This window comes from Podarcis vaucheri, assembly GCF_965113315.1.
Source record: "Podarcis vaucheri genome assembly, chromosome: 5".
Lineage (NCBI taxonomy): Eukaryota > Metazoa > Chordata > Lepidosauria > Squamata > Lacertidae > Podarcis > Podarcis vaucheri.
Window position 1 is genome coordinate 53,659,099 of NC_138763.1, and position 26,504 is coordinate 53,685,602.

Genomic DNA, 26,504 nt, shown 5'->3' on the forward strand with positions numbered 1-26,504 from the left:
TCCGGAGCGTAGCTGCGATGCACAGGACTTGGATCATCTGTACAAGAGGCCTTCCTTTCTGCTGGATGGTGCATCATGTTAGAAATAACTTTTAACACAGGAGCCATAAATAATCAGCAGAAGACATATTCCCTCACAGTTTACTGTGTTTTATTTGACACTTTTTGAAGAGCACAGTATTCAGGAGATGCAACAGTGAAAAGCTGTGATCTGCTCCAGGACTTTAAGTGAGGTTTGTAGTCTTGCACAGGGAAGAAATTGAATGAGATTACAATGATCGGGTGTTTATTTATTTTTTTTACAATATATTTGATGAATTATCAAAGCAGAGATGAATATTGTAGCATTATGCCCAACAACCTTTACACAATGTGCTGTGGATTTTAAAGAGTGTAAATAATGCAGTTTTGCTACTGCAGTTACATCACTGCAATAAAATTACATCTTTTAATAATATATTTCAACACTTGTTTATTTGGATTACTGCAAGGTGCTTAGAGCATTGGTTGAGGTTTCTTTAATAGCACTGGGATGGATCCAGTTTAAGACTACAATCCTATACCAACTTACCTGGCAACTCAACAGGGCCTACTTAAACATGTATAGTATTGCACTTAGTTGAATTTAGTTCCTTTTGAAATCAATATGAAACATTTGTCATGACTTAAATCATGTCGCTTATTTCAATGGGAACTAAATTCAACATAATCCGCATCCAGCTCACAGTATTTTATAAACTCTGCCATCATTTTTAATTTCCAGGTTTATGGTAAGTTGCTTTGGTTTTCCATGATTGGGTTCAGATGGAAACTTCCACAGAAAGGAAAGCAAGTTTTGCTGTCAGGGTAAAAGTTTGGGTCTCTCTAATATGGCACAGAGCAGAACCTTTCCCTTAAATTTCTATTGATCAAGATCTGTAAACAACAATCAACCAACCCTGCAGCAGAAAACACATGGAAAATTGTGTTTCTTACTCTCATCTGGCAAACATCTATCGCTTTACCAGTTTCTACGGTACTTACAAGTGAAAATCCATGTGCCACTTCCTTTAAATTTAGCATAGGGCTCATACAAAAGCCTGTACGTATAGCATCACATTCTATTTCTAAAAGGTTCCCTTAGACACCAAACCTAATTTGCTATTATTTGGGAGAATAGGGATGGATTCTAAGTGGCAGAGAGCATGCCCAGCAAAATTATACTGCTTTTGGGGGGCTGATGAAGATGGGGTGGGGGAAATAAGCTTTTTAAAAAATTATAAATCTCACAATAATAGCAACAGTGCTTATAGCAGGGTTTTAAAAACTAGTTACTGAAGTCTGATTATATTTAAATATTCAGTACACATAACAGCCAGTTCAGTAGCCCAAACAGTACTTCAGCCAACATATTTGCAGTTGCCTTAGTTTCATGTACTTCAGAGGGATTCAGATGGGCAAAAATACAGCCTTAAGAGGTTGGTTTGCTGCATGGTGTATTTCTAAGGAGCTGCTGCCATCCACGAGTTACCTCCCTTCATTGGCTGCAAGCACACTGAGCAAATTACATCAGGGGAATTAATCAGATACAGTGGTACCTCGCAAGACGAATGCCTCGCAAGACAAAAAACTCACAAGACGAAAGGGTTTTTTTGTTTTTTGAGCTGCTTCGCAAGACAATTTCCCCTATGGGCTTGCTTCGCAAGACGGAAACGTCTTGCAAGTTTGTTTCCTTTTTCTTAACACCGTTAATACAGTTGCGACTTGACTTCGAGTCAAGCCTTTTTTGAGGTTTTTAAAGACTTTGGTGATTTTTGAAGCTTTTCCAAAACTTTCCCGACACCGTGCTTCGCAAGTCGAAAAAAATCGCAAGACGACAAAACTCGTGGAATGAATTAATTTGGTCTTGCGAGGCACCACTGTAAATCACATACCTCCATCCGAAAGAAGTTCTTTCTTGTAAACCGCTGTATTGCTATGCAAAATTTAGCTCACCTAGATTAATATAATTATCTTACTATCCAAGTGAAATAATATCCCTGTAGAAGTTTAGGGAACAGGATGGAAAACTTTAAAAGTTTGGTATGATAATTTTGTGGATAATTTATAGACCGAAATCTCAGGATTGCAGGTTTATAGCACTTTTAACCTGGAATGACAGCTATTTTGATAAGACATTCAAATGTGCTATTAATGCAGATATGCTAATACACATAATTTTTTTACATACTTTTGTTCACAGAAGAGAAAGCGTAATAGGTTTCATAGTACACTTTGTAGTGTTCTTCCATACAGAAAGTGGAATCATGCTTCTAATAACAATGTATTAGGGAAACATCCCATACATTTAAAAATATATAGATGCAATGGCTAAAGACAATTTAGTGAGAACATTTTCTTGAACGTATGCTAGGAAACTGAAGAATTCCACATTTAAAATTTGTCTATGTGATGAAAAGGGAGTTTAACATTTTAAGAGCTGATTTGTCAACTTGAATATATAATATAATCTGAGGACTGGCCATCTAATCATGTTTTGTGACTGGGAGAAAAGAAGCAAATGAGACTATCTCAGTTATGGAAAGGAGAAAATGAGCAAGAATATAAAGATAGCATTCTGCTGCTGTAAAGGATCAGAAATGACTGACAGTTATAGAAATAATGCCTGGATAGTGTCTTAGGAGATTCTCACTACCAGAGATCAATTTATCTATGTCCTTTTTGGATCCTCCTTGCCACCTTGGCAGTTTCCAGCAGTGGGGACTTAATAGCGTTTGGTAAGGATTTTGCAGGAGTCCCTGCGGAGTGAAATCTCTTCCCAGTGCAGCACCTCCCAGCCGGCGACTACAAGGGTTACTGTTCTTTTGCTTATTGCTCATTCAGAGAAGGCAGGTGAACAGGGACAAGCTGCAAAAGGAAGCAGTGCAGCAGGGCTACGAAGACTGGTGGTGGGATCCTTGGCCCTGGCAGGTGCTCGGTTATACCAGGCCCCTGCTCCTTTGACTGCATGTATGATGAAGATGCAACAACTTGAAACAATGCTTTTCCAAGACAACTGGGATTCTGGGAAGAGCCATGTCACAAAGCAAGGAAGCAGTCATGCAAGATGATCTTGTGTTGTATCTTCCAGGCAGCAATTGCCTATCAGAAGATGTAGCGGACCGAAAGGAGTCCAACACAATTAATATCAAGCGATCTTTTGCCATTCTAGCTTGCCACCCCTGGTGTTCTAGCTTATGACGACATATGCATTCTGTTCTAGTCTAGTAGGGGCCTGCACGGCTGGCAAATCACCAAGTCAAATGCAATGAACTGGCCATGTTTTGTGGCCATTCTGGTACTTGAGAATCCCTCTATTTTTTAGAGTACCTGGCAAGCAGCAAGCTGCACTCTCCATATGGCCGGCGGTCTGTGTTTAGCCTGAATCTAGTAATAAAGAGATATCACTGAAATAAAACATACGGTTTGTAACTGGAGATCATTTGGGGTAATGAATGCCCCAAATGATCATCTAGTTTTCAGAGAAGACGACCTGATGTACAAAAGGACTTTAACCATTGTCATTCCTATGCATTACGGTACTTCAAATGGAACTGGGGCTGTGAAAAAGAATTCAAAACCCAAAGGTGTTTCTGTATGCTATTCTTTGCATAGCAAGAAGAGTGTGGGGTTGTCTGACACTCTTCATGCTCCCCTCCTGTTATTACAAGATCATCATTGTGCATTTCATATCTCACCATCTTTAAAAGCCTATAATTACTGAAGCAGACTGTGAAACTATGTTATTTAAAATTAACCACTGAATGCAAATCAACAGAGGTAAAGAGCACTGTACAAGAAAATAGCACTTTAGAAAGAAAGCATCTGTACAATATTTAAATATTGTATATACATCACGTAATATTGTTCATAGCTCACCCAAAGGAGTTGCTTATTTGTAAACCATGGAAGGCCACACACACTTACACATACAGAAAAACAAACCGTTTGCCTTTAAAACACAGCAGACAGGAGGAAAACAAAGGAAAGCCAGCATGCACACTTTCTAATTATTCAGTAGAATAATTATTTAAGGAACAGCAAGCTAGATACTGTGACTAGAATTATCCAGTCCATCCCTGTGATAGCTAATTCAGCAAAGCTTATTCACATTCTATCAGGGAATTATATAATGGATATAATGCAAATGGGGCCCCTTTAAAATTCTCCACTGAATTTTTAGGCATTTGCACAATGGCCCCTAAAATATAAGTGCCTGATCAATAATCTTACGTTTTTAAAAGTAAAAAGGGTCTATGGCTTTTCACTCATGCATAGCTAACTGGAAAAGGGTGTAACTACACGATTACGGTAACGTTCTGGTGCGCTGGATGCATGACTGGGGTTCAGTGGATCACAATGTGTTTTCAAAATGTTGTGGGTGGGGAAACATGGCTGACCTTCTCCATCAGTGTTGAGGGTGTCTGGCTGCAAATCCAGTCTATCTGGAAGTGACTACATATCAAAAGCCCTGCATTGTGGCTTTAGACCGCATGGCATGGAAGCTGCCTCCATGCTGCAAATTGCCAGTCTTGAAGGACCTGCAGCACAGAGAAACATATTTTCCCCAAGCCACCTCTAATCACATTTGGTATGTAGTAATGCAGAACTTTCCCCCAATGGGAATCCCCGCGGCGGGGTGCGCTCCTGTCGTTCGGTCCCAGTGCCTGCCAACCTAGCAGTTCGAAAGCACCCCCGGGTGCAAGTAGATAAATAGGTACCGCTTACCAGCGGGAAGGTAAACGGCGTTCCGTGTGCTGCGCTGGCTCGCCAGATGCAGCTTTGTCACGCTGGCCACGTGACCCGGAAGTGTCTCCGGACAGCGCTGGCCCCCGGCCAATAGATGTGAGATGGGCACACAAACCCCAGAGTCTGTCAAGACTGGCCCGTTCGGGCAGGGGTACCTTTACCTTTACCTTTAATGCAGAACTGCAGGCCATGTGCAAATCCAGGAAACTGTTAGGTGGACGCAGCCACATCACACCACAGTTTAAAGCAACTTCTGTGTTGGGGGAATTTCTTATGTTCAGCTGCTCTAATTCACACTGGGAAGGGATCTAGTTTGTTGCCTAAAGCTTTTGAGAGTTTTGAAGCTGGCAGTGCTCATGATATGTGCCTTGTTCCTTTCTTAGGTTGTGTGGGAGCAGGGGCAGGAGAGTCTCTCATTTCTTGGAGAAACAGTGTTCATGCTCCCTCTGCAGGCCAAATGCAATACAGCTGAACTTCCTGTCCTGCCTATATGTACAGTATCTCCTGGCAATCCCCCCGCCAATAGATTTTAAGCTTCTTCCGGATGTACTTTATCACAGAAGCTGGTGAGGAGGAAAGCTGGAAATTGCCCACTTCATGGCTTATGTTTTTCAGGGCTGTGTATACAGTTACATCAATGGAAGAGAATGGGAAAGCAAGTACCATATTTTTCGCTCTATAAAACGCACCAGACCACAAGACACACCTAGTTTTTGGAGGAGGAAAACAAGAAAAAAAAAATATTCTGAATCTCAGAAGCCAGAACAGCAAGAGGGATCACTGCGCAGTGAAAGCAGCAATCCCTCTTGCTGTTCTGGCCTCTGGGATAGCTGCGCAGCCTGCATTCGCTCCATAACACACACACACACATTTCCCCTTACTTTTTAGGAGGGGAAAAGAGAGTCTTACAGAGGAAAAAATATGGTATTTTGGACGCAAATGAATGACAGGTACAGTAACTAACTACTCTCTATAGAGTTGTGGATATAACAACCTGTTTTCTTTTTTCCTGATGAATCATTCTAAATAACAATAAACATTTTATATAGTTCTTTCATGAATAGGTGAAATAAGTTGGCCCTGTATAAAGGTATCCCTTTTCTTTTACTGGATCTCACTTTCTAGGACCAACACAGTATATATTTCCTGTTTCTTAACAAGTATGAGTGAGGTAATGAAAATGGCTCCTTGCTTTCTCCAACCTGAGAATAGAGGTGCTTTCTGGGCAGCTACTGCCACCATACCCCTTCATTTCTTTTGCATGAGGTCTGCCCAACAGCTAGCTGGAAGTATGTTTTAAAAATAAATAAATAAAAAATCCCTACCTACCACATAACGTCCCAAAGTAAAATGTGAGGTGGGAGCTCTTAAATTTGTAAAAACTGTTGAGAAGGGAGACTTTTAAAAAACTTCTCTTTCCAATGAACAAAAAAGAAGAAATACTCAAATATTTGGGCTGCAATGTTAATGGCTAATCCAGGGAGAGCCGTTCAGATGTTGGACTGTAACTCTCATCATCTCTGACCATTGGTGATCTGACTGGGACTGGTGGAGACTGGAGGGCTACAGGTTCCCCTATTCCTGGATTAATCAGGTTAGATTAACACTTCGGGTAGATCCACTGAAATCACTGCACTTGATCAACTAGCCTGTGCCATTGATTCCAGTGGGTCTGCTCTAGATATCACAAAGTCTGGATCCAACACATTGTTTTAAATACAATGTATATTTATACAAACTACTTATACAAACTGCAGGTGGCAAACATCATCCTTTTTCCCTTCACCTAAAAAGGGCGTGCCTGTCCTAAGATGAGATTGTGTATCATATCTGCTAATTTGAAATGTATGCTCCTTGCATACATTGTTTTGCAAATTTAGTTGATTCCTTTAAATGGGCTGCAGCCTTAACAAATCTGCTTTGTGGCTTGGAAGTTTGCTAAAACAGAACCAAAAGCCACCAGAGGCAGTCATCATCTATCCCCAACAAGTAAATGCACTTTGCCTGGGTGGTAAGTGCTGTTTTTTCATATTTTACAAAGAAAGGCTAGATACTTCACCTCTAGCACTCGTATTAAAGCATATAAATAAGAGAGGTCTGGTTTTAAAACTGCTAAAGACCTATAAATCTCCACTGACAATTAACAGCAGCACTTGAGAGGACCACTTTAATTTAGGGCTGCAGTGATGACCTCCTGCTGTCCGAAGCAGACTTGTTGGTGTCAGTGAGACAGCTTGCCATTTGCTGTATTAGGGTCTTCAATGTAGGACCATGAGTATGAGCTTTGACATTTTGGGCCCCAAATACAGCACATGTGGAATACTTCCAGTAAAACTATTTGTTTTCCCAATCAAGAGGGCAGTGATATTTCAACGACTAATTCTCACAATGCATTTAGCCATTTTGGATTATTCCGTTTCATGTTTAGCACCTGATAACCATGTAAATTTCGGATTCCTGAACAGATAATTTTGAGAACAAAAACAACAAAAATGCCTGACGTTTTCCTTCTAATGGTTCTCTCCTTTTTCCGTCTGGCTGAAATGCAAGTCCATTTTGGTGACGCATGAAAAATGAGAGAACAGAGTGTTGAACTAACAGGTGGGGGGCAGGGGAGGAGCATTAGTAGTTTAGGAAATCAATACCAGCTTTGACACTTTTAGAAGTGGCAACGTCAATTGCCATGGCTTTGATCTCAGTGTCCCCAAATTGCATTAGTGTTTTGATCTCCCTCCTGCTTGGCGCGGACGTATCAGTTCCTGTGAGATCCAGGCGCAGAGTGCCACACTTCTTCACCCCTGGCTCAGTAATGAAACTGACATGGTCATGTTCCGAGCTGTAGATGTTGATCACGATGACCAGCTGCGAAGGCTTGGCAGGTGTATAGCTGCGCGACACAGTCTCCCCAAGAGCCACCGACTGGTCAGCAGAAATGAATTTGTCAAAGACATCCGTGCACCAGCGGGTGCCATCTTTAACTAGCAGCTTTTCTGCAGGGTGCTTGCCTTCCACATAACGATTCAGGACTCCTACCCCATAGGTCAGGGGAGAGCGGCGCACTTTAATGACAGCAGGATCCAGACCAAATAAGACTGCTCCTTTGAGGATAGTGAGCCCCACATCCTGAGGAATAATGATTCGGCATTTGGAGCCGAAAGCATTCTGGATAGCTTGCTGTAGTAGTGGAGCTTCAGCAAATCCGCCCACCAGGAAGAGGAACTTCACATTAGTTACTTCTGGCTTTTCAAACAAATCACCTTGGTGGAGAGGAAAATCCACATGGTCAGAATAACAGTAATACCTTTGCAGGTATTAAGAGAACAGAATGACAAATGACAGGAAAACTCACTAAATGGAGTGAGAGGAATCCAATATGATTCACAGAATGACATTGTGAGGGAATCAAAGTAGGCTAAGTGCTCTTCAGATCTAGAATGTTGTATCCAACTAAGTTCTGCTCGCTTGGCATTCTTTCCCACCAATGTTAGTTCTCCTCAGAGTAACCCCATGGACTAAGTTAGGTCTGTTCATGTCAGTGGGTCTTTTAAAAGTCCTTAAGACATTCAAACACACCCTTGATACTTACTGAGATGTTGTATGATTTCATCAATGGTAGGCTTGAAGAGAGCATTCATTGCATCGGGACTCATCCTCAACATTCCTTGTGATGACCACTTCACAAAATCTACACTGTAAACAGGACATGATAAGAAAGTTTGCTTTTAAAAGAAATGCTTTTTAGTGAAATGTTGCTCACTTAGCAAAAATAATGTTACTAACTCAAGATGTTTCAAAAAGCTGGAAATGAAAGGATTCCAATGTCACATCCTCACTATGTAACCAATGAGATTTTTTATTTACATTAGCTAAGGCCATGATAAATAGAACACCTTCACGCAATGGGAGAGTAAGTGGGAGACCACCCATGCTGAAGAAAAGGCTGCTTTGGTTTGCCTTCTGTCAGTTTTTTATTTCTACCATGATGTTCAGGTGCCAACCAAAGATGCTTTTGTTTTAAGAAAGTTGACCCCTGAGATATTGTAGAATTTGTTTTAGAATTTGTTTGGTTTTTGTTTTTGTTTTTGTATTTTTATCTTTGATGCCTCAGGCCATGAAGCAGTTTGTAAATTTCATACAATAGAATGCCATCTCCTTCACATATTGCCAGGAATGAATTTTCTTCAGTCTTACTTGGAATGATTATTCCTTTTTTGCGTGTGTGGCAATGAACACAAGAATCTCTTTGGATTCTGTTAACTTAAAAGTACTTACTTGCTTTTCCTTAAGGCGTGTTCCACACTGTGTCCTCGAAATTTCTTGTAGTAGTCAATGAACGAGAAAGGCAGGGTGATGTTGAGTGGATTAGTCCGATCTGGTGCTGCCGCCCTTTTGCGTGATTCAAACGCTATCATCAGATCAACCCAGGCAGCAGGCCGCTTGATCTTAAATTGTTCAATAAAATCTTCTCCAAATATTTTACACAGGAGTCTTTCAAATTCATAGTCTACCCCTAAGGAACCATGTGGCCCACCTGCATCAGAGACAATTAGAACTGTTAATCAAACATATTGCTTAAGGAATGATGCAACCAACATATTTTAAATATTGCATGGGCATTGCGATATGCACTCGAAAATCAAGCCATAGGAAAACATACTGTGTGCAGTTGAGGCAAACTTGGAGCTGCAATCTTAAATACACTTAGCAGGGATTAACTTTTGAATTCAGGGAGGTGATTATTGAGTAAGCAACCTCAGGAGGAGCATGTCATAAGCAGAATTCAGATACATGGGTGGAATTCAACTAACTGTTGCTCAGAGGAGACCTGCTGAAATTAATAGACCTAACTCAGCCATGTTCAATCATTTCAAACACCCTATGAATTTGTTTGGAATCCATGAACTTCTGAAGTGGAGAAGCTTCCTATGAAGTACGCACTTAAAGACACAAATATGTAACTAATGTACTATGTAGTCTGGTCCAGGCACACAATTTTAATGTACTATTTATAATCTCTTCCCCCTTTCCTGAAGTTCCCATTTCTTGTCTTCTGGCTTCAGCTCCTCCTAAAACTTCAAAGCCTCCCTCCTCTCTTTGATTGCCAATGCTCTTTGCCTTTCCTGAAAAACTGATGGGAGAAATAAAATAAAAAGAATAAATAAAAAGAAACCAATGTAAATTTACTTAACACCTGAAAGACTGGCTCCTTCCATAAAAGACTTCTCTGGTATTACGATCAGCAGCGGAAGCCCTCTTGGTTGTTCTTCCAACCTCAGAAGTTTGGTGCGTACGGGCTGGGAAAGGGCATTCTTTGTGGCAGCCCCTAAGTTATGAACGTCCCTCCCCTCAGGCACCTTCCCTATGCAGTTTTCAGCTAGCTTTGGACACCTGAGATGTGTGTTTTCAGGACCCATGCTATTCCTGTGACTGAGATTTGTTTTAACTAGTTTTAATATTGATTTTTAGATTACTGTAACCTGCTTCAGAATCTGCTGGTAAAGGGTGGGTGGCGGTGATGGTAACAACAACAACAACAACGTAATCTGCTTGTTCTTGGTACAGAATCAGAGTTCCCTTGGTACACAGCATGCATATGTCTGTGAACATTGCCATCACTTAATTTAATAACAATGAAATTCAGTGGTGGGTTGCATGATACAGAACCACCACTCACCTAACCTCCGATTGGTTGCTTATCAGGAGGTAGAGAGGCGAGGCAGTGGCAAGTTCAACACAGTGCAAACACACTAGCAGAGACAATCTGGCACTCCTGTTGGTGTGTTTGATAAGCAGCAGCTATGTGACCCACCAGAGCACAGGTGAGCAGCACTGCCCCGCCGTGCTGCCCTCTACTGGTTAAATGCAGATGTTCTACAATGAGTAGGAGTGAAGAATGCAGCTTCACCTGTTGCCTTGTAGAGTTCCTTTAAGTGTCCTTCAGGTAACCTTATCTGGTGGACTGTAACATCAACTGTCCCTCCTCCACTATCAACAACTATGTAACGGTCGCCTGTTAATACAAGAGGAATCACAAGCCATGTATTAGAGTCAAATGATATAACCACATTTTTGCACAGATGCTGCTGCTGACAGGTCTAACCAAAAGGCAGCAAGGGCCAAGGTGACTCAGGAAAGGACACTACCTTCTTCCAACTCGGACCAGATCTCTCCTATGACATTTTCAACCATAAAGGTGCGGCTTTGACGGTTACGCCGAATGTGTTCTTTAGCTAGAGGATGACAGAGACAAAACACTAATTGTAAGAAAGCATGAACAAGTTGGATGTGTACCCCGCAGACCGCAAAATGGAGGAACACTGAAAGCTGGCTAGTCATCATATTGCTGAGCACTTGTCCTAATGTTTTGGGGATAAAAGCCATGACCCCAATTCACAGACATTCCTTTAATTCTTACAACAAATTGGTTCTAAACAGGACAGTGGCAGCAGCTAACAAATCACAGTCTCTGTTGGGATCCTTGTTGGTTCTGAATAAATCACAATTCTGCCAGCAGAGGGCGCATCAACACAGAATTTGAAGTCTGACTAAATTAAATCTGTATTCAGGGATAGTACTTGTGATATGAATATATATATATTTAGAGGTGATCAGGTGTGTTACCAATTTTGCAAATATACACAGCGCCAGGGACACTGTGTTCTCTGCAAAATTGCTTGCTGATTTTAAGACACACAAGAGTCATGGTAGCATAAAGGCAAACTCCCGTCTTCTATTTTGCTGGCCCATAAGAGAGTTGCATACGTTAAACAAACCATCTGTGAATTGGGGACTCAAGATACGCACATTGTTTGTTACTATCACTAAAAAAGAAAGAATAACTGTTTTAATTGCAAGCACTCTTTGTACTATGAATGAATGCGGCATCATAGTTTTCTTTAGATCAAGGAAAGCAACAGGTTGGAAGTTACTCTTTTAATATCATGCTAGGAGTAGCATATAACCACAGAATCGGAAGGTCATCTACTCTAGTCCCTTGCTTAATGTACAGCTGTCCCCAGAATTGCAGTCTTGCACAATTCCTGGTTGTTTTGATGGAATTTTCCCATGAGAATGTCTCAACGGATGTTCAAAACATTTGTTTCCCCAGTGCCTGGAACAGGTAATCTGGAAGAAATAGTATTCTAATTTTATGGTCACACTCGTCAACAGTGATGTTATGCCACACTCTGAATCCCTTTTAGGCAGCAGTGGCCTGTGTGCTGGAGCAGAGCCACCCACTCAAGACTGGCGTCACTACAGCTTACCCTAAACAGGGCTGGGGTGAGATGATGGCAAGGGGAAGGCTGTGCAGGCACATAGGTAGAGCCAGTGTGGTGCTCCTGCTGGTATGTCCAAGCAGCCTTGACCTGGCAGCCAACCTGCCCCACCCCTGTCCAGGTAAGCTACAGTAATACAGGTGTTGGGTTGGCTGCTCCTCCCCACCCAACCTGACACAGATCAATTAACCTAAGCATGTTTCCATTCTCTTCCATTCATAAAATCAGCACGAGTATAGAATTCCCCTATCCATCTGGAAAACGTTCTCAGAATTTTAATTCCACCTTTGGCACAGGCTCACATTTGATAACACAGTTCAGAAACATGTAAAACTGTGAAACAGCTGAAAAGTTCACACTTTAATGAGCCTGACCGGGTAGTTGTAGTTTCTATTGTTAGGGCTGGCAATTACCTATCCAGGTTCTCCCAGTGTGAAAATCAAGAGTTGGCCGGGAAATTTGGAAGACATCTTGCTATGAAAGATTTTGGCAAGAAAGGGTGAGTAGAAAATTAGGTTGAGCACTAATCATAGCTCAATTAAATCAGCCCTACCTGGTGTAAAGCCAGTGGCAATGGTCTCACTTGGGTTATAACCATTGACAGGCCCTTTGCTGCTTAAGTCTATCATCTGATGAAGGCGGAGCTTCCTGCAGTAGATGGATGCAGCCTCTGGCTCCAGGGCAATTATGAGCTGCTCAGGGTTTTCTGGGGATGCCATTCCTGCCTGTGAATAAAGGAATCAAACAAGGAGGGGAGAGGAAATGATCAGCTGCCTTCACAGTGGTTTTCAGCTGCCTTCACAGTGAAGTAGCTTTGTGAATCCTGAGGCTTTCATTCATTCACCTATGCTTCTTTCTTTTCACTTCTCTTATTTTCATATGCTAAATATCATGGTTGGGGGGGAAGAACATCTAGTTCATTTTAAGGATTCATAGCTAGGAGAGATGCATGCATTTCCCCTACTGAATAGAATGACATAGCTGCATATGATATAGCAAGATAAACAAAAGGTATGTTAAAAAGAGTAAATTCGTCTCCTTTTCAAGCATCTAGTTCAATTTCATGAAAAAGTTTCCCACAAAGAAACAGACAACTAGCTTTGGCTTCTCTGCCTCATCAGCATTAAAACACAGTTATAATGCTCTTCCTAATTGTAAGGAATATAAAATGCCAAATCATGTAAAGTAAACCTAATCTGTTCTGCAGGTTGTCTAGTGCGATGGAAATACCTGGGCTGCTAACATAACAATCCTATATGTGTCTTATTATATAGTTTATTAGGGCTTATTCCCAGATAAGCAGGTACAGGATTGTAGTCTAAAATATTCCTGAATATCTTAATTTTCTAGATTTTAGATTTTAGTTGCTGGACTACAACTCCCATCATCCTTGACCACTAGAAATACTGACTGAGGCTGATGAGGAGTCCTACAACAAGTGAAGGGCCACAGGTTCCCCATTCCTGTCCTGAAGTACAGGAATCAATAACCAGCAAAGGAAAGATGGTCAAATTAGCTCACCTCAAGTTATAGTGTTAAGTGTTGGGGAGATCTGAGCAATGGAGACTGATTGGAAACGCGGAAGAAAACTGAATACTTTGTGAAGAACTTTGGAAGCGGCTGAACTCCAGACTTGCTGGGGACTTTGAAACAGCAAGAACGTTGAAGCAAAGTACCCTCTCTGGGATCAGAGATTCCTACTTGTAACAACTTTACAGAGTGTGTTTATGTCGTAGTATGTGCTTTTGCATGCAAAGTAAAAGTTAACTGCTGCATGTGCGGAGCTTAACCACTTGGCTGAAGCTTCTGTGGCACATGCACTCAGAACATACCAAACATGCATGTGACATCCCCTTCTAAATTTATTTCATCTCTAGCTCCTGCCTTTCCTGATGCCTCAGAGGGAGAATTTTTATTTTTGGAAAGCCAAAAAGCAAATGCAGTCCTCACTCTTGTCTTCTGTATCAGGTGAGATTCACTGAAATTGCATTCAAGAGAGTAAGAGAGGTGGGGCCTTGTTGTTGAAAATTGTGTAGTTATTTGAGTGCTTTTGTAATGATCACTGAGTTGAATAATATTTTTAGGTTAAATTTTGTAGGACCAGAGATATAAAGAAGCAAAGTCTTCAGGATTTGTGGTATTTTGCAGCAATCATACTTTTGGAATGAACTATTTCAACAGAAAATCAAATAATGCTCACTGAATTATGCCTAATATATGGCAGCAGTGGCATTTAGCCCTTCTGCTACCAATTATTTTCATGTCAACATGAATATTGATTTGACAGCTCATCAGGGCTAAGCTGAAAATAAATTCAACCAGTGAAGGCAGTTGAACCAGTTTTTCTCTGACATTTATTTCTGCTCATGTGTGTAAGAGAGGGAAGTACAGTGGTGCCCCGCAAGACGAATGCCTCGCAAGACGGAAAACTCGCTAGACGAAAGAGTTTTCCGTTTTGGAGGTGCTTCGCAAAACGAATCTCCTATGGGCTTGCTTCGCAAGACGAAAATGTCTTGCGAGTTCCTGCGGGTTTTTTCCCCTTCCCCCCTTTTTCTAAGCCGCTAAGCCGCTTATCAGCTGATTCGATAAGCCGATAAGCCGCTAAAAACCGCTAATAGCGCTAATCCGTCAATGGGCTTGCTTCGCAAGACGAAAAAACCGCTAGACGAAGAGAATCACAGAACGGATTCTTTTCGTCTTGCGAGGCACCACTGTATGCCTGAACTTTGTCTCCTGGGTCCATTTAAATTGGTGGTCTTCAGCTTGTCCTGAGCTCAGACCTGGAGCCCTAAACTGCAGCAAGTGGATGCACTTCCAGGTGGGGCCCAGTACGAAAGGACTGGAGCCCATATATCTGAACCAGAGTGAAGGGACAAAGCCCATAGGAAAAAAAACTACATTAAGGTGTACAACTCTTCCTCCCCATGCCATGTTGCTAGTGACGATCAAAACATATACCTGCCCCAACCCCAACCCCAACCGCGGTGTATCTTAGGACATAAGACTCTTCTCAAAAAAGAAAACTGCTTTAAAGCTTAGGTTTTGGGAGTTGTTGAAGAATGTAGTGAAATCTGAGCAGGCTGGGAGCTTCCACAGGAAATAGCTTTGAGGAAATCAGTACATGGAAAAAAACGGGCTTGAAATTGACCTGGAGTATCAACAAATCATGTTCACTGTGTTAAGAGCCCAATGTGGGACGCCAACCACTTATTACACTAATACAGAAGCCTTGAGATTGCTTTGCCACTGCACCTATGGGATTTATGATGCTTCTTGGGGGTGGGGGTGGTTGTTGTGCATGTGACAAGCTGATATACCAAGCACCCCAGACCAAAAATGAGGCAGCCTGTGTACCAGGATGATGTAGAAATCACTGTTTACAACACTTTGTCCTATTTTGTTTTGACCTTAGGTATACAAATCCTTTAAGGAAAACCTCTTAATGACCAGATCAGTAGATTCTGATCCTGTCAGGTCCCCCGACCCCCCCAAAGCTGGAAAGAGCCATTGCTCTACCCAGCAAGAACTCTGTTCCACTGCAGCAGTGTGGCTTTTACTTCTTGCAAACCACAGCTGCTGCAGAAACACAGACAAGATGCATTGGTGCAATGGATGAAGTCATAGTACTAAGGGCGTAATCAGTGATGCATTTTATTTTATTCCATGAAGCGCCGAGGCTCAGTCAAACAGCTTTTATAGATAGCGCTAACACTTGATAGCTCATTTAGTCTGTATAAGCCTTTCAGTTTCAGAGGTCATATTTTTGCACGAATGCTCTAAAATGTTTCTGGTCATTTACAGGTCCTTCGCTGCTTGAGTACCTAAGCTATTAGCAGTTTGCTGCGCTACATGTAAAAATGAAGGACCGGGGGCGTATTCCATTAGCCTGGAACGTATATTTGTGCAAACCTAACCATAGCAATTAGCAAATGTAAATTGAAATTTGTTAGCACGTGCTTCTTGCTCTATGCATTTTAACACCATGATCAATTAAGCTTCCTTAATTAATTATGGCTTCAAAAATGCTGCAATCTTATAGCATATTATAGCTTCATAACAAACATTAGTGCTTATGCAGAAAAGATAATTTGTAAGTATCAACCAGAAGAATCACATCCACAGGAACTTGCAGTAATAACACCAATCCATTCTCTGACAACAATCTGTCTCTACCAACAAGTGACAATTAAGTGGATTTCTCCATTTCCCCTAATACTGCTAATGTGTCTAATTTGCACTGCTTTTGATATTCTGCAGGCAGAAAATGAAGGCAGCAGTGAGGGATTGCAGCTTTAAATCATCACTTGCCTTTGTTCCCTAATATCTTTTCGCCTTTCTACACCAGATGCAGGAATTAGCAATGAACTGATAACAACTATAATATGCCTGTTGCAAATATCAAATACATTAGCTACCCTCCAAAATACTTCTTTAGTTTCTACTAATAGAAAACACTAAATCAGATATTCTTGGGGGGTGGTAACCTTGGGAATCCTGCATTGAAACATTCCAGTTCCTTCAAAAAGGAAAGCTGCATCTGCAAATACCAGTCACAAAAATGTTTATATATACAAGCTAAAGGAAGTGCAAACATAGTTCCAGCTTCAGAATTCCATCATATCTTGCCATGAAACGGGGGTGGGGATTCCTGGAGCAGTGGTACCAGGGCAGGGGTGCAGAACCTGTGGCCCTCCAGATGTTGTTCGACCACAGCTCCTATTATCCCTAACCACTGGCCAGTGTGGTGTAATGGTTAAGAGCGGTAGTCTCGTAATCTGGGGAACCAGGTTCGCGTCTCCGCTCCTCCACATGCAGCTGCTGGGTGACCTTGGGCCAGTCATACTTCTTTGAAGTCTCTCAGCCCCACTCACCTCACAGAGTGTTTGTTGTGGGGGAGGAAGGGAAAGGAGAATGTTAGCCGCTTTGAGACTCCTTAAAGGGAGTGAAAGGCGGGATATCAAATCCAAACTCTTCTTCTTCTTCTTCTGCTGGCTGGGTCCAATGGGAGTTAGGGTCTGTTGTTTGTTCAGGGTGCTGAGAGTTGTTAGGTAAAGGTAAAGGGACCCCTGACCATTAGGTCCAGTCGTGGCCAACTCTGGGGTTGCGGCACTCATCTCGCTTTATCGGCCAAGGGAGCTGGCGTATAGCTTCCGGGTCATGTGGCCAGCATGACTAAGCTGCTTCTGGAGAACCAGAGCAGCACACGGAAACGTCGTTTACCTTCCCGCCGGAGCGGTACCTATTTATCTACTTGCACTTTGACGTGCATTCAAACTGCTAGGATGGCAGGAGCAGGGACCGAGCAATGGGAACTCACCCTGTCGCGGGGATTTGAACCGCCGACCTTCTGATTGGCAAGTCCTAGGCTCCCCACAGTGCCACAGGAGACTTCTATTCCCCTCAAAGAGTTACAAATCCCAGAGCAGTTTAACAATCTATCCAGGGAACTCTGGAAACTGCAGCTCTTTTGAAGGGAATAGGGATCTCCTAACAACTCTCAACATCCTTAAGGAACTACACACCCAGGGTTTATGTGGGGGAAGCCACAACTGTTTAAAGTGGCATTGTCCTGCTTTAAAGATCTAGTGCAGGTAGCATTGGTGTTTGATGCTGTATGTGGCTAGTATGTCACTAAATATATCCAATTTTAAATAACATTCAAATCACACACACACAAATTTAAAAAGAAATAAGATACTTTCTAATTGGTCAGAGTGTTGAGCTATCTGTCTGCTTTCAGCAATAACAAAAACCAAAAGTTTATCTTTAACGCCATGCCTTCCTTCGTCTCAAGTTCAGATGCCATTTTGCTCATGCATATAAAACTTCTTATTTGTGATGTAAGAGAGGAAACTGTCATGAGGCAAAGGAAAAATGTTGCTGCTTAGTCCAAACTATATGGTCAGGTATACCGGACATGTTGAAAACAAGGGACAGTGCACTACTTTTCAGAATCGGGTTTGTAATCTGAGGGGAATGGGATTACAGGATTGGTCTGAAGGGGTTGTAGTCTTGCACAAACAAGATTGCTGGGTAAATTCAAAAACTGAAATCCAGTTTGGTCTTTAACTTGCTAATGACCTATACATAGACCTTTTTGGTCAGATCATCTGTGTTTGTTTTGATCTGTGGGGTTCTTACTAATTATAAATTCAGTGTGTAGTAAACAGCATTCATAGAATCATAGAGTTGGAAGAGACCACAAGGGCCATCGAGTCCAACCCCCTGCCAAGCAGGAAACACCATCAGAGCACTCCTGACATATGGTTGTCAAGCCTCTGCTTAAAGACCTCCAAAGTAGGAGACTCCACCACACTCCTTGGCAGCAAATTCCACTGTCGAACAGCTCTTACTGTCAGGAAGTTCTTCCTAATGTTTAGGTGGAATCTTCTTTCTTGTAGTTTGGATCCATTGCTCTGTGTCCGCTTCTCCGGAGCAGCAGAAAACAACCTTTCTCCCTCCTCTATGTGACATCCTTTTATATATTTGAACATGGCTATCATATCACCCCTTAACCTCCTCTTCTCCAGGCTAAACATGCCCAGCTCCCTTAGCCGTTCCTCATAAGGTATCGTTTCCAGGCCTTTGACCATTTTGGTTGCCCTCCTCTGGACACGTTCCAGTTTGTCAGTGTCCTTCTTGAACTGTGGTGCCCAGAACTGGACACAGTACTCCAGGTGTGGTCTGACCAGAGCAGAATACAGTGGCACTATTACTTCCCTTGATCTAGATGCTATACTCCTATTGATGCAGCCCAGAATTGCATTGGCTTTTTTAGCTGCCGCGTCACACTGTTGGCTCATGTCAAGTTTGTGGTCAACCAAGACTCCTAGATCCTTTTCACATGTACTGCTCTCAAGCCAGGTGTCACCCATCTTGTATTTGTGCCTCTCATTTTTTTTGCCCAAGTGCAATACTTTACATTTCTCCCTGTTAAAATTCATCTTGTTTGTTTTGGCCCAGTTCTCTAATCTGTCAAGGTCGTTTTGAAGTGTGATCCTGTCCTCTGGCCACCCCTCCCAGTTTGGTGATCTGGAAGCAGCTCTGACAGGTGTCATCAGCAAATTTGATCAGGATGCCCTTGAGTCCATCATCCAAGTCATTGATAAAGATGTTGAATAAGACCGGGCCCAAGACAGAACCCTGTGGCACCCCACTAGTCACTCTTCTCCAGGATGAAGAGGAACCATTGATGAGCACCCTTTGGGTTCGGTCAGTCAGCCAGTTACAAATCCACTGAGTGGTAGCATAGTCAAGACCGCATTTTACCAGCTTCTTTACAAGAATATCATGGGGCACCTTATCAAATGCCTTGCTGAAATCAAGGTAGGCTACATCCACTGCGTTCCCTTCATCTACCAGGCTTGTAATTCTGTCAAAAAACGAGATCAGGTTAGTCTGACATGACTTATTTTTCAGAAATCCATGCTGACTATTGGTGATCACAGCATTCCTGACTGGGCGGTAATTATTTGGGTCCTCTCTTTTCCCCTTTTTGAAAATAGGGACAACATTTGCCCTCCTCCAGTCTGCCGGGACTTCGCCTGTTCTCCAGGAATTCTCAAAGATGACTGCCAGTGGTTCTGAGATCACATCTGCCAGTTCTTTTAATACTCTTGGATGCAGTTCATCTGGCCCTGGAGACTTGAAAACATCTAAACTAGCCAAGTATTCTTGTACTATCTCCTTAGTTATTCTGGGCTGTGTTTCCTTTGCTGAATCATTTGCTCCAAATTCTTCAGGTCGGGCATTGTTTTCTTTATCGGAGAAGACTGAGGCAAAGAAGGCATTGAGGAGTTCAGCCCTTTCTGTGTCCCCTGTTTGCATTTCACCATCTTCTCCTCTGAGTGACCCCACTGTTTCTTTGTTCTTCCTTTTGCTACGGACACACCCATAAAAGCCTTTTTTGTTGCTTTTAACCTCTCTAGCAAGCCTGAGTTCATTCTGTGCTTTAGCTTTTCAGACTTTGTGTCTACACGTGCTGGCTATTTGTTTGAATTCCTCTTTGGTGGTTTCCCCCCTTTTCCATTTTTTGTACACATCCTTTTTTAATCTTAATTCAGTTAAAAGTTCTTTAGATAGCCACCCTGGCTTCTTTAGGCACCTTCCATGTTTCCATCTCATTGGTATTGCCTGACGTTGTGCTTTTACTATCTCCCTCTTAACAAACTCCCAGCCATCATGAACTCCCTTTCCTTTTAGTATTGTTGTCCATGGGATCTCACCCAGCACTTCCCTAAGTTTTATGAAGTCGGCTTTCTTAAAGTCAAGAAATTGAGTCCTAGTATGCTTGGCTGCTCCTTTCCGCTGTATAGTAAACTTCAGAAGAGCATGATCACTCGCGCCTAATGATCCTTCCACTTCTACCCCACTAACAAGGTCATCAACATTGGTTAGGACCAGATCTAAAATGGCTGTTCCTCTTGTTGCTTCTCCCACTTTCTGGACAATGAAGTTGTCTGCAAGGCCAGTGAGGAATCTGTTTGACCTTATGCTCTTGGCTGAGTTTGACGTCCAACAAATATCCGGGTAATTGAAGTCCCCCATTACTACTATCTCCCTTCCTTTTGCATGCTTGGCCATCTGTTCCAGGAAGGCATCATCTATGTCCTCCGTTTGGCTTGGGGATCTATAGTAAACTCCCACAATGAGGTCTCTGTTATTCTTCTCTCCCTTAATTTTGACCCAAATGCTCTCACTTTGGCTTTGAGGATCTAAATCTTGGATCTCTTCACAGGTATACACATCCCTGACATATAACGCCACTCCTCCTCCTTTCTTGTCTGGTCTGTTTCTCTGAAATAGATTGTATCCCCCCATTATTATATTCCAATTGTGGGACTTATCCCACCAGGTTTCAGTGATGCCTATTATGTCATATTTAGTTTGCTGTACCAAGAGCTCAAGCGCATCTTGTTTATTTCCCATGCTTTGCGCATTAGTGTACAGACATTGAAGTCCATTAATCATTCCCCCGTGTCTCTTATTTAAGGATTTTTTCCTCCCACCACTAGGTCCGCGTGCTGTTTGCTCCATTTGGTCTATGACATTTGGATGATCATCTTCATTAATTGATAGACTCCTACCTTCAGGAGCACTGTCTCCCTCCCCCACATTAGTCAGTTTAAAGCCCTCCTGATGAGGTTTCTGAGATTTTTGGCAAAAACATTTCTCCCAACCGTTGTGAGGTGCAGCCCATCACTTGCCAGAAGTCCATCTTCAAGAAACTGCAGTCCGTGATCTAAGAATCCAAACCGTTCCTGTTTACACCATTTGCGAAGCCAGCTGTTCACTTCCACTATTTTCCCCTCTCTCCCTGGGCCACGCCGTTCAACTGGGAGGACAGATGAGATGACAATTTGTGCATTTAGTTGCTTCAATTTCCTGCCGAGAGCCTCGTAGTCTCTTTTGATCTTCTGGAGGCTATTCTGGAGCATTCTTCAAGCTTTCTTCATTGCCCCCCCCCCACATACTGTATAGACTGAATGGTAAAAGCTAGATAATACAGTTAAGGCAGGAAAACAGATAAATATGTAAGCCCTCAATACCTGTCAAGAGCATTTCCTCAAAAGGAGACTTGCAGAAATTACTGGACAGGATAATTTTCATCAGATTTCTTACCTCCTCTAGCTGTTTCTGGATTAACAGTGTTGAACTTCCTCCCTTCAAAAAAACATTACAGCCCCTTCTGCAATATTGTGATTTCCACTGGCATGTGACAGAAATTCCAGGCAGTGCACATGCTGTGGTTGAAGTATTTGTAGTGAAATGGGAGCTGAAAGAATGTCTCCCTTCCAAAAATAAAAAAATAAAATTGTCAAGCTGAAGGAAAACCCTTCTGACCAAGAGCATTCAATCCCTTTTTCTACAATCAAGGTTAAGCACCTAAAGCTCAGTTCAAGGAAGAGGCAACACCAGAGAATTCAAAGACCATCCATCATTTTATAGTGGATATTTGACAAGAAGTCTGGAGCCTTTTAAAAAACTTTCAGAGCAAGAGAGCAAAATAAACAAAAAGCCAACCAATTCTTAGGGGTGGTGAATTTTTTTTTATTACAATGTTTCCTGAAGGGTTTTGAATGTAGGGCAAGAAAGGGGAACCTGTGTTCCTCCAGCTGTTGCTAGACTCCAGCTCCCATCAGCCCCAGGAAATATGACAACAGTCAGGGATGATGGGAGTTATAGGCCAACAATATCCCATCAAACTCCCATCATCCCTGACCATTGGCCATGCTTCTTGGGAGTTATAGGCCAACAATATCTGGTGAACTAAAGGTTTCTGCAACCCTTCTTCAGGGAGAAAAGATGAAGCAAGCAATCACAACAGCATATAAGAATATTCTGGCTAGCTCCTAATGAAAAAATGTAAACTTGCCAAAATTTCTCAAGCAAATATTGTTGGGATACTGCCAGGGAGACAAAGTCCATCAAGGCCCCACGTCGATTCTGGACATCCATCTATCTCCTGTAAACACGCAGTATCAGCAATTAGCGACATGAGCTCCAGAAATAGCTTGCCACATTCCAGAGCTAATGCACGCTCTATCAGCAGATAATGCACAGCGAAAGATGCACTAAGAAGAGTATTATTTAAGTTTATTCAGTGTTGGTCACAACAAAGAAAAAACATGACTGCCTGCTTCAGTGTCCGGGCACAGAGAGAGAAACAAAAGCAAAGACACAACAGAAACATCCTGTGAACAGGAAATACACAGACTCTGTGACTCACAAATATCCTAACAAATATATGCAGGTGTAATTTGCATGTGTCCATTATGATCCCTTTCATTAGCCTTTTCACATGAATAATCTTCTTATTGCCCATCCTTTCTTAAAGATGCACTAAGATATATCTTTGTATGACAGCACTCACAAGTATGAAAGACAACATAATGCTACACAGCATTACTGCTCTGGAAAGTATCTGTGGAAGATGCCATTATCTTTAAGGACATGGGGGATGTAATTGCTTGTGTAGCCCACTTCTATAGGACTTTGTCATACTGCAGACTATTTGCCTAGAGGCAAACATATCCTGGGTAGCAAAACACCATTTTATTAGTAGTAAACAGGATGGCTTTTTTGTTTAGTGTAGGGTATGTGCATGGACAACTTCCACAAACCGACAAGTGCCATTATGGCTCACTATAACTAATACATTGCTAGGGATGTCATGCAAAATATACTCCCTTCTCTTCTAGCTGCACCTTCTGCCAAATATATTTTTCAGACATAAGATGATTTCTTTTTCTTAAATCTGCTTATTTGAATGTAGAATACTATTAGTCTGGAGTAGCTTTAAAATACGTTTCAGAGTGCTCAGTATGACCTATATCTGTCCTTTGGGATCATAAATCACTGTACTGTTGACTGCTAGTCCACAGCATCTCCTTCCTTCTTTTAGTCCTATCTGCCCAGTATCAGAATTTCTTATTTTAGTTCCTCCTTCCCATCCATTTCTATTCTACTTTTCATCCTCAAAAGTTACAGAAAGTAGCTCACAACAATACACAACACAATTGTAGATATGAACTGATACGGCTTTTGTGGAGTCACCTCCCTGCGATTTCTTCCTAAGCTCTCTTTCATCACTATTTATTGATCTGTTTGGTAAACACACAATCACAGACAAAAAAAATTACCACAGATGCGGACATTAGTCAACAACATTCCATTGAGCCACAGATGGGAAATGCTGCAAGAACATTAGTCTATTTTTCCCCCTTCGGCTATGAGATACCATTCCACAGGTACACATGCACACAAACAACAGGCAAGCGACAACAGACAAAGATAATACACGAGTCTCTAATGTTTCAGCTTTACCTACAACCGTGTCCTTCCATGAGAACCTTTAAGTGATTTGCTTCTGGCACTAGCATTAGCAATCCCACACTATAGACTGTTGAGAAAAATGTTGCTCAACATTAGAGACAAGTACAAGATATTCAGTGATTGTGGGGATCTAAACAGCATTTTAGGAGGTTACTCAAAATACCCAAACAAACATTTAGAAAACATGCATTGCATAGTTGTACTGCCCCTTAGGGTGGCCAAGTGCAAAAAGAGGACATGGATTCTGCCCCATATAATAGGGAATTTCCTCTTCAATACATGTGCTGAGGAGGGAATTTTGCCTTCACAAAGGATGCATGGATCCTGCCCTCTTTTACACCTGACCACCCTACTGCCAGTGGATTGTGTAATTCTTCCTAGCTGCACACAATCAAATACGCGAAATCCAAGTGGGAAAATGGTATGCAGATATGGCAAAGACAAACATGTCTAAAATAAAGGACAGGGGCACATTTATGTCTGAATAAAATCACTTAACTGAAACAGGATTGGACTCAACAAAGGATCATCAATTTCCTCTCTCTGGATTTACTAAACATTGAAGAAGGAAGTGATCAAAAGGGGAGAAGGTTGGCATGTGCTTCTTTAAGCTACAAAGTGAGCACCACCTTTCTTTCCCCTCATTTCTACATCACACCTTTTGCCATTTTCTGCCATCTTACCAACAAAGGAAGCTGCCTTATGCTGAGTCAAATATTATTCCAGCCACTTCAGTTTATTTTCAGTGCTGGCTGGTTTCAGACAGGCATCACTTCTATTCCTATCTGGGGATGCCAGGGATTGGACATGCAAAGTTGCAGAACACTACTGAGCTAAGGCCCTGAAATAGACTCAGGTGGGTAATGAGACCATATGAAATATGACCATGAAACAGGTGTTTGTGCATGCAGATACAGCTTCCTATTCTCGTCTGTATTTTGGTTTCAGAAACCAAAATATAATCCCTGTGATGTTACATTCCCAACTGTCAGTGAGCAGGAATTTTGCAAATTACACAGCTCCCTCAGACACCACAATTTCTTTCAGCCACTGTGTTACCTTCAATGTCCCCCACCCAATAATGTCTATTATCTGAATCCCCATCAATAACACCAAATTTTGCACAACCCTCCCTCCCATTGGAATAAAGAGGAAAGTCAAAGTAGGCAATCATTACTAATTTGGTTTGACTACAAAATTATTCTTTCTGGTTTGAGAATTTGGCATTTCTGAGTCATAATAATTTATTATTTATACCCCACCCATCTGGCTGGGTTTCCCCAACCACTCTGGGCAGCTAGAAATTCTGGGTGGAGTAGAAATTTAGACCTTTTCTGCTCACCAGACACAGATTACGAACACAGGCTTTGCATCCAAGTATTGCCCCATCTAACGATTCCCTACATTGACAATAAGCTGGGGTTTCAATCAGGGAATATTCCCAGACCTGCCTGGAGATGCCTGAGACCTTATGTTTGCAAACACTTTGCCAGTGAGCTACCTCACTTCTTTGATTACTTGATCAAAAGCATCATGAAGAATCTGAGAATCATAGAATCATAGAGTTGGAAGAGACCACAAGGGCCATCGAGTCCAACCCCCTGCCAAGCAGGAAACAACATGAATGGAAGAGAACATGAATGGAATCTGCACAGGACCAAGTATTCTTCCTTCTCCATCATACTCATAATGCCCTAGGCTTTTATCAGCCTGCTTTAACTAACTTTCATTTTAAAAGGGACAACACTCCAATTTGGGGAGTCAGAAAAGAATGCAAACTAACCAGTCCTAACTAGAATACATGGTTGTTTAATTCCCTTTGTGTTCTCCTGCCTGTCACACACCTTTCACCCTAATCAGGTCCTTCCCGGAAGTGTTTTGTGTATTATCTGTCTGCATGAACCATTAAATGTCAATTTAATTGCTAATCCGCCTTGCTTGCAGGTAGAGGTTGTCCTGCCAATGATGCATGATGTCATTTTTCTAAGCCAGCTCCCAATTGGCTTTTCATAAGCCCTACCTCTTGCAATCTTATATTTCAGTGACTGTTTCATGTTCCAATGGGGTAGGTAGAATACAGGCAGCACTTTGATGGTCATGAAATTCAGATGGCCTTTTTTTTCTGGGTCCAGACTACTGTAAAAGTTCCTGTCTGGTTTTATTCTAGAGAACAACTGCTTTTAAAGTTTTCTGCTTCCAAGTCTGTGGGTGTGGCTTGGAAACGTGATTTTAATTCCCAGAAGTCTGCAACTTAAGCAAGTTTGTGCCCATCATAGTAGGGAGCTGTTTAGAAACATCTTGTTTCCTTCTGAATTTTGGATTCCAAATGAAACAACTCCCTAACAATAAGCCTACTTTTTATGACTTTTGAAAGAAACATTGAACAAGGGAACTGACTGAGGATGCACAGTTCAGAGGCTACAAAAGCTTCCCTCTGCCTGCCATTTTGGCTGATGGTCACCTTCAATGCTTACCTTGTACGCAGCTTGCCTCATAAACTGCTTTGCTGGCTGCTTCCAGATAGCCGGCACTGTGATGACCCAGCGCACTTCTGAGTTTTCAAACCCGGAGTCCTGATCGCTCAGCTCCTGGAATAAAAGAAAGCAAACTTGTGGTGAGAGGCAAA

At 42.0% G+C, this 26,504-nt stretch overlaps 1 protein-coding gene and 1 long non-coding RNA gene across 4 annotated transcripts in view; one reads left to right on the plus strand and one right to left on the minus strand.

Moving 5' to 3' along the window:
* The first annotated feature begins 4 nt into the window (after positions 1-4).
* On the plus strand, positions 5-22,069 carry LOC309532442. Of its 2 annotated transcripts, XR_014219851.1 has the most exons (4): positions 5-232; positions 10,844-10,959; positions 13,921-14,011; positions 21,920-22,069. It is a non-coding gene; the product is annotated as an uncharacterized lncRNA (long non-coding RNA). The 2 variants fall into 2 exon arrangements; XR_014219852.1 differs by lacking the exon at positions 10,844-10,959 and having other exon boundaries at positions 13-232.
* The window catches only part of HSPA12A (heat shock protein family A (Hsp70) member 12A), a 49,320-nt gene continuing 28,885 nt past the window's right edge, over positions 6,070-26,504 (minus strand). For both annotated transcript variants that reach the window (XM_082222627.1, XM_082222626.1), the window contains exons 6-12: positions 26,353-26,466; positions 12,597-12,768; positions 10,910-10,996; positions 10,672-10,776; positions 9,039-9,297; positions 8,353-8,456; positions 6,070-8,023 (exon numbers count right to left, since the gene is read on the minus strand). In XM_082222627.1, the coding sequence (XP_082078753.1) occupies positions 7,389-8,023; positions 8,353-8,456; positions 9,039-9,297; positions 10,672-10,776; positions 10,910-10,996; positions 12,597-12,768; positions 26,353-26,466 (1,476 nt within the window). In that variant the 3' untranslated portion in view covers positions 6,070-7,388. The remainder of the gene's footprint in view (positions 8,024-8,352; positions 8,457-9,038; positions 9,298-10,671; positions 10,777-10,909; positions 10,997-12,596; positions 12,769-26,352; positions 26,467-26,504) is intronic.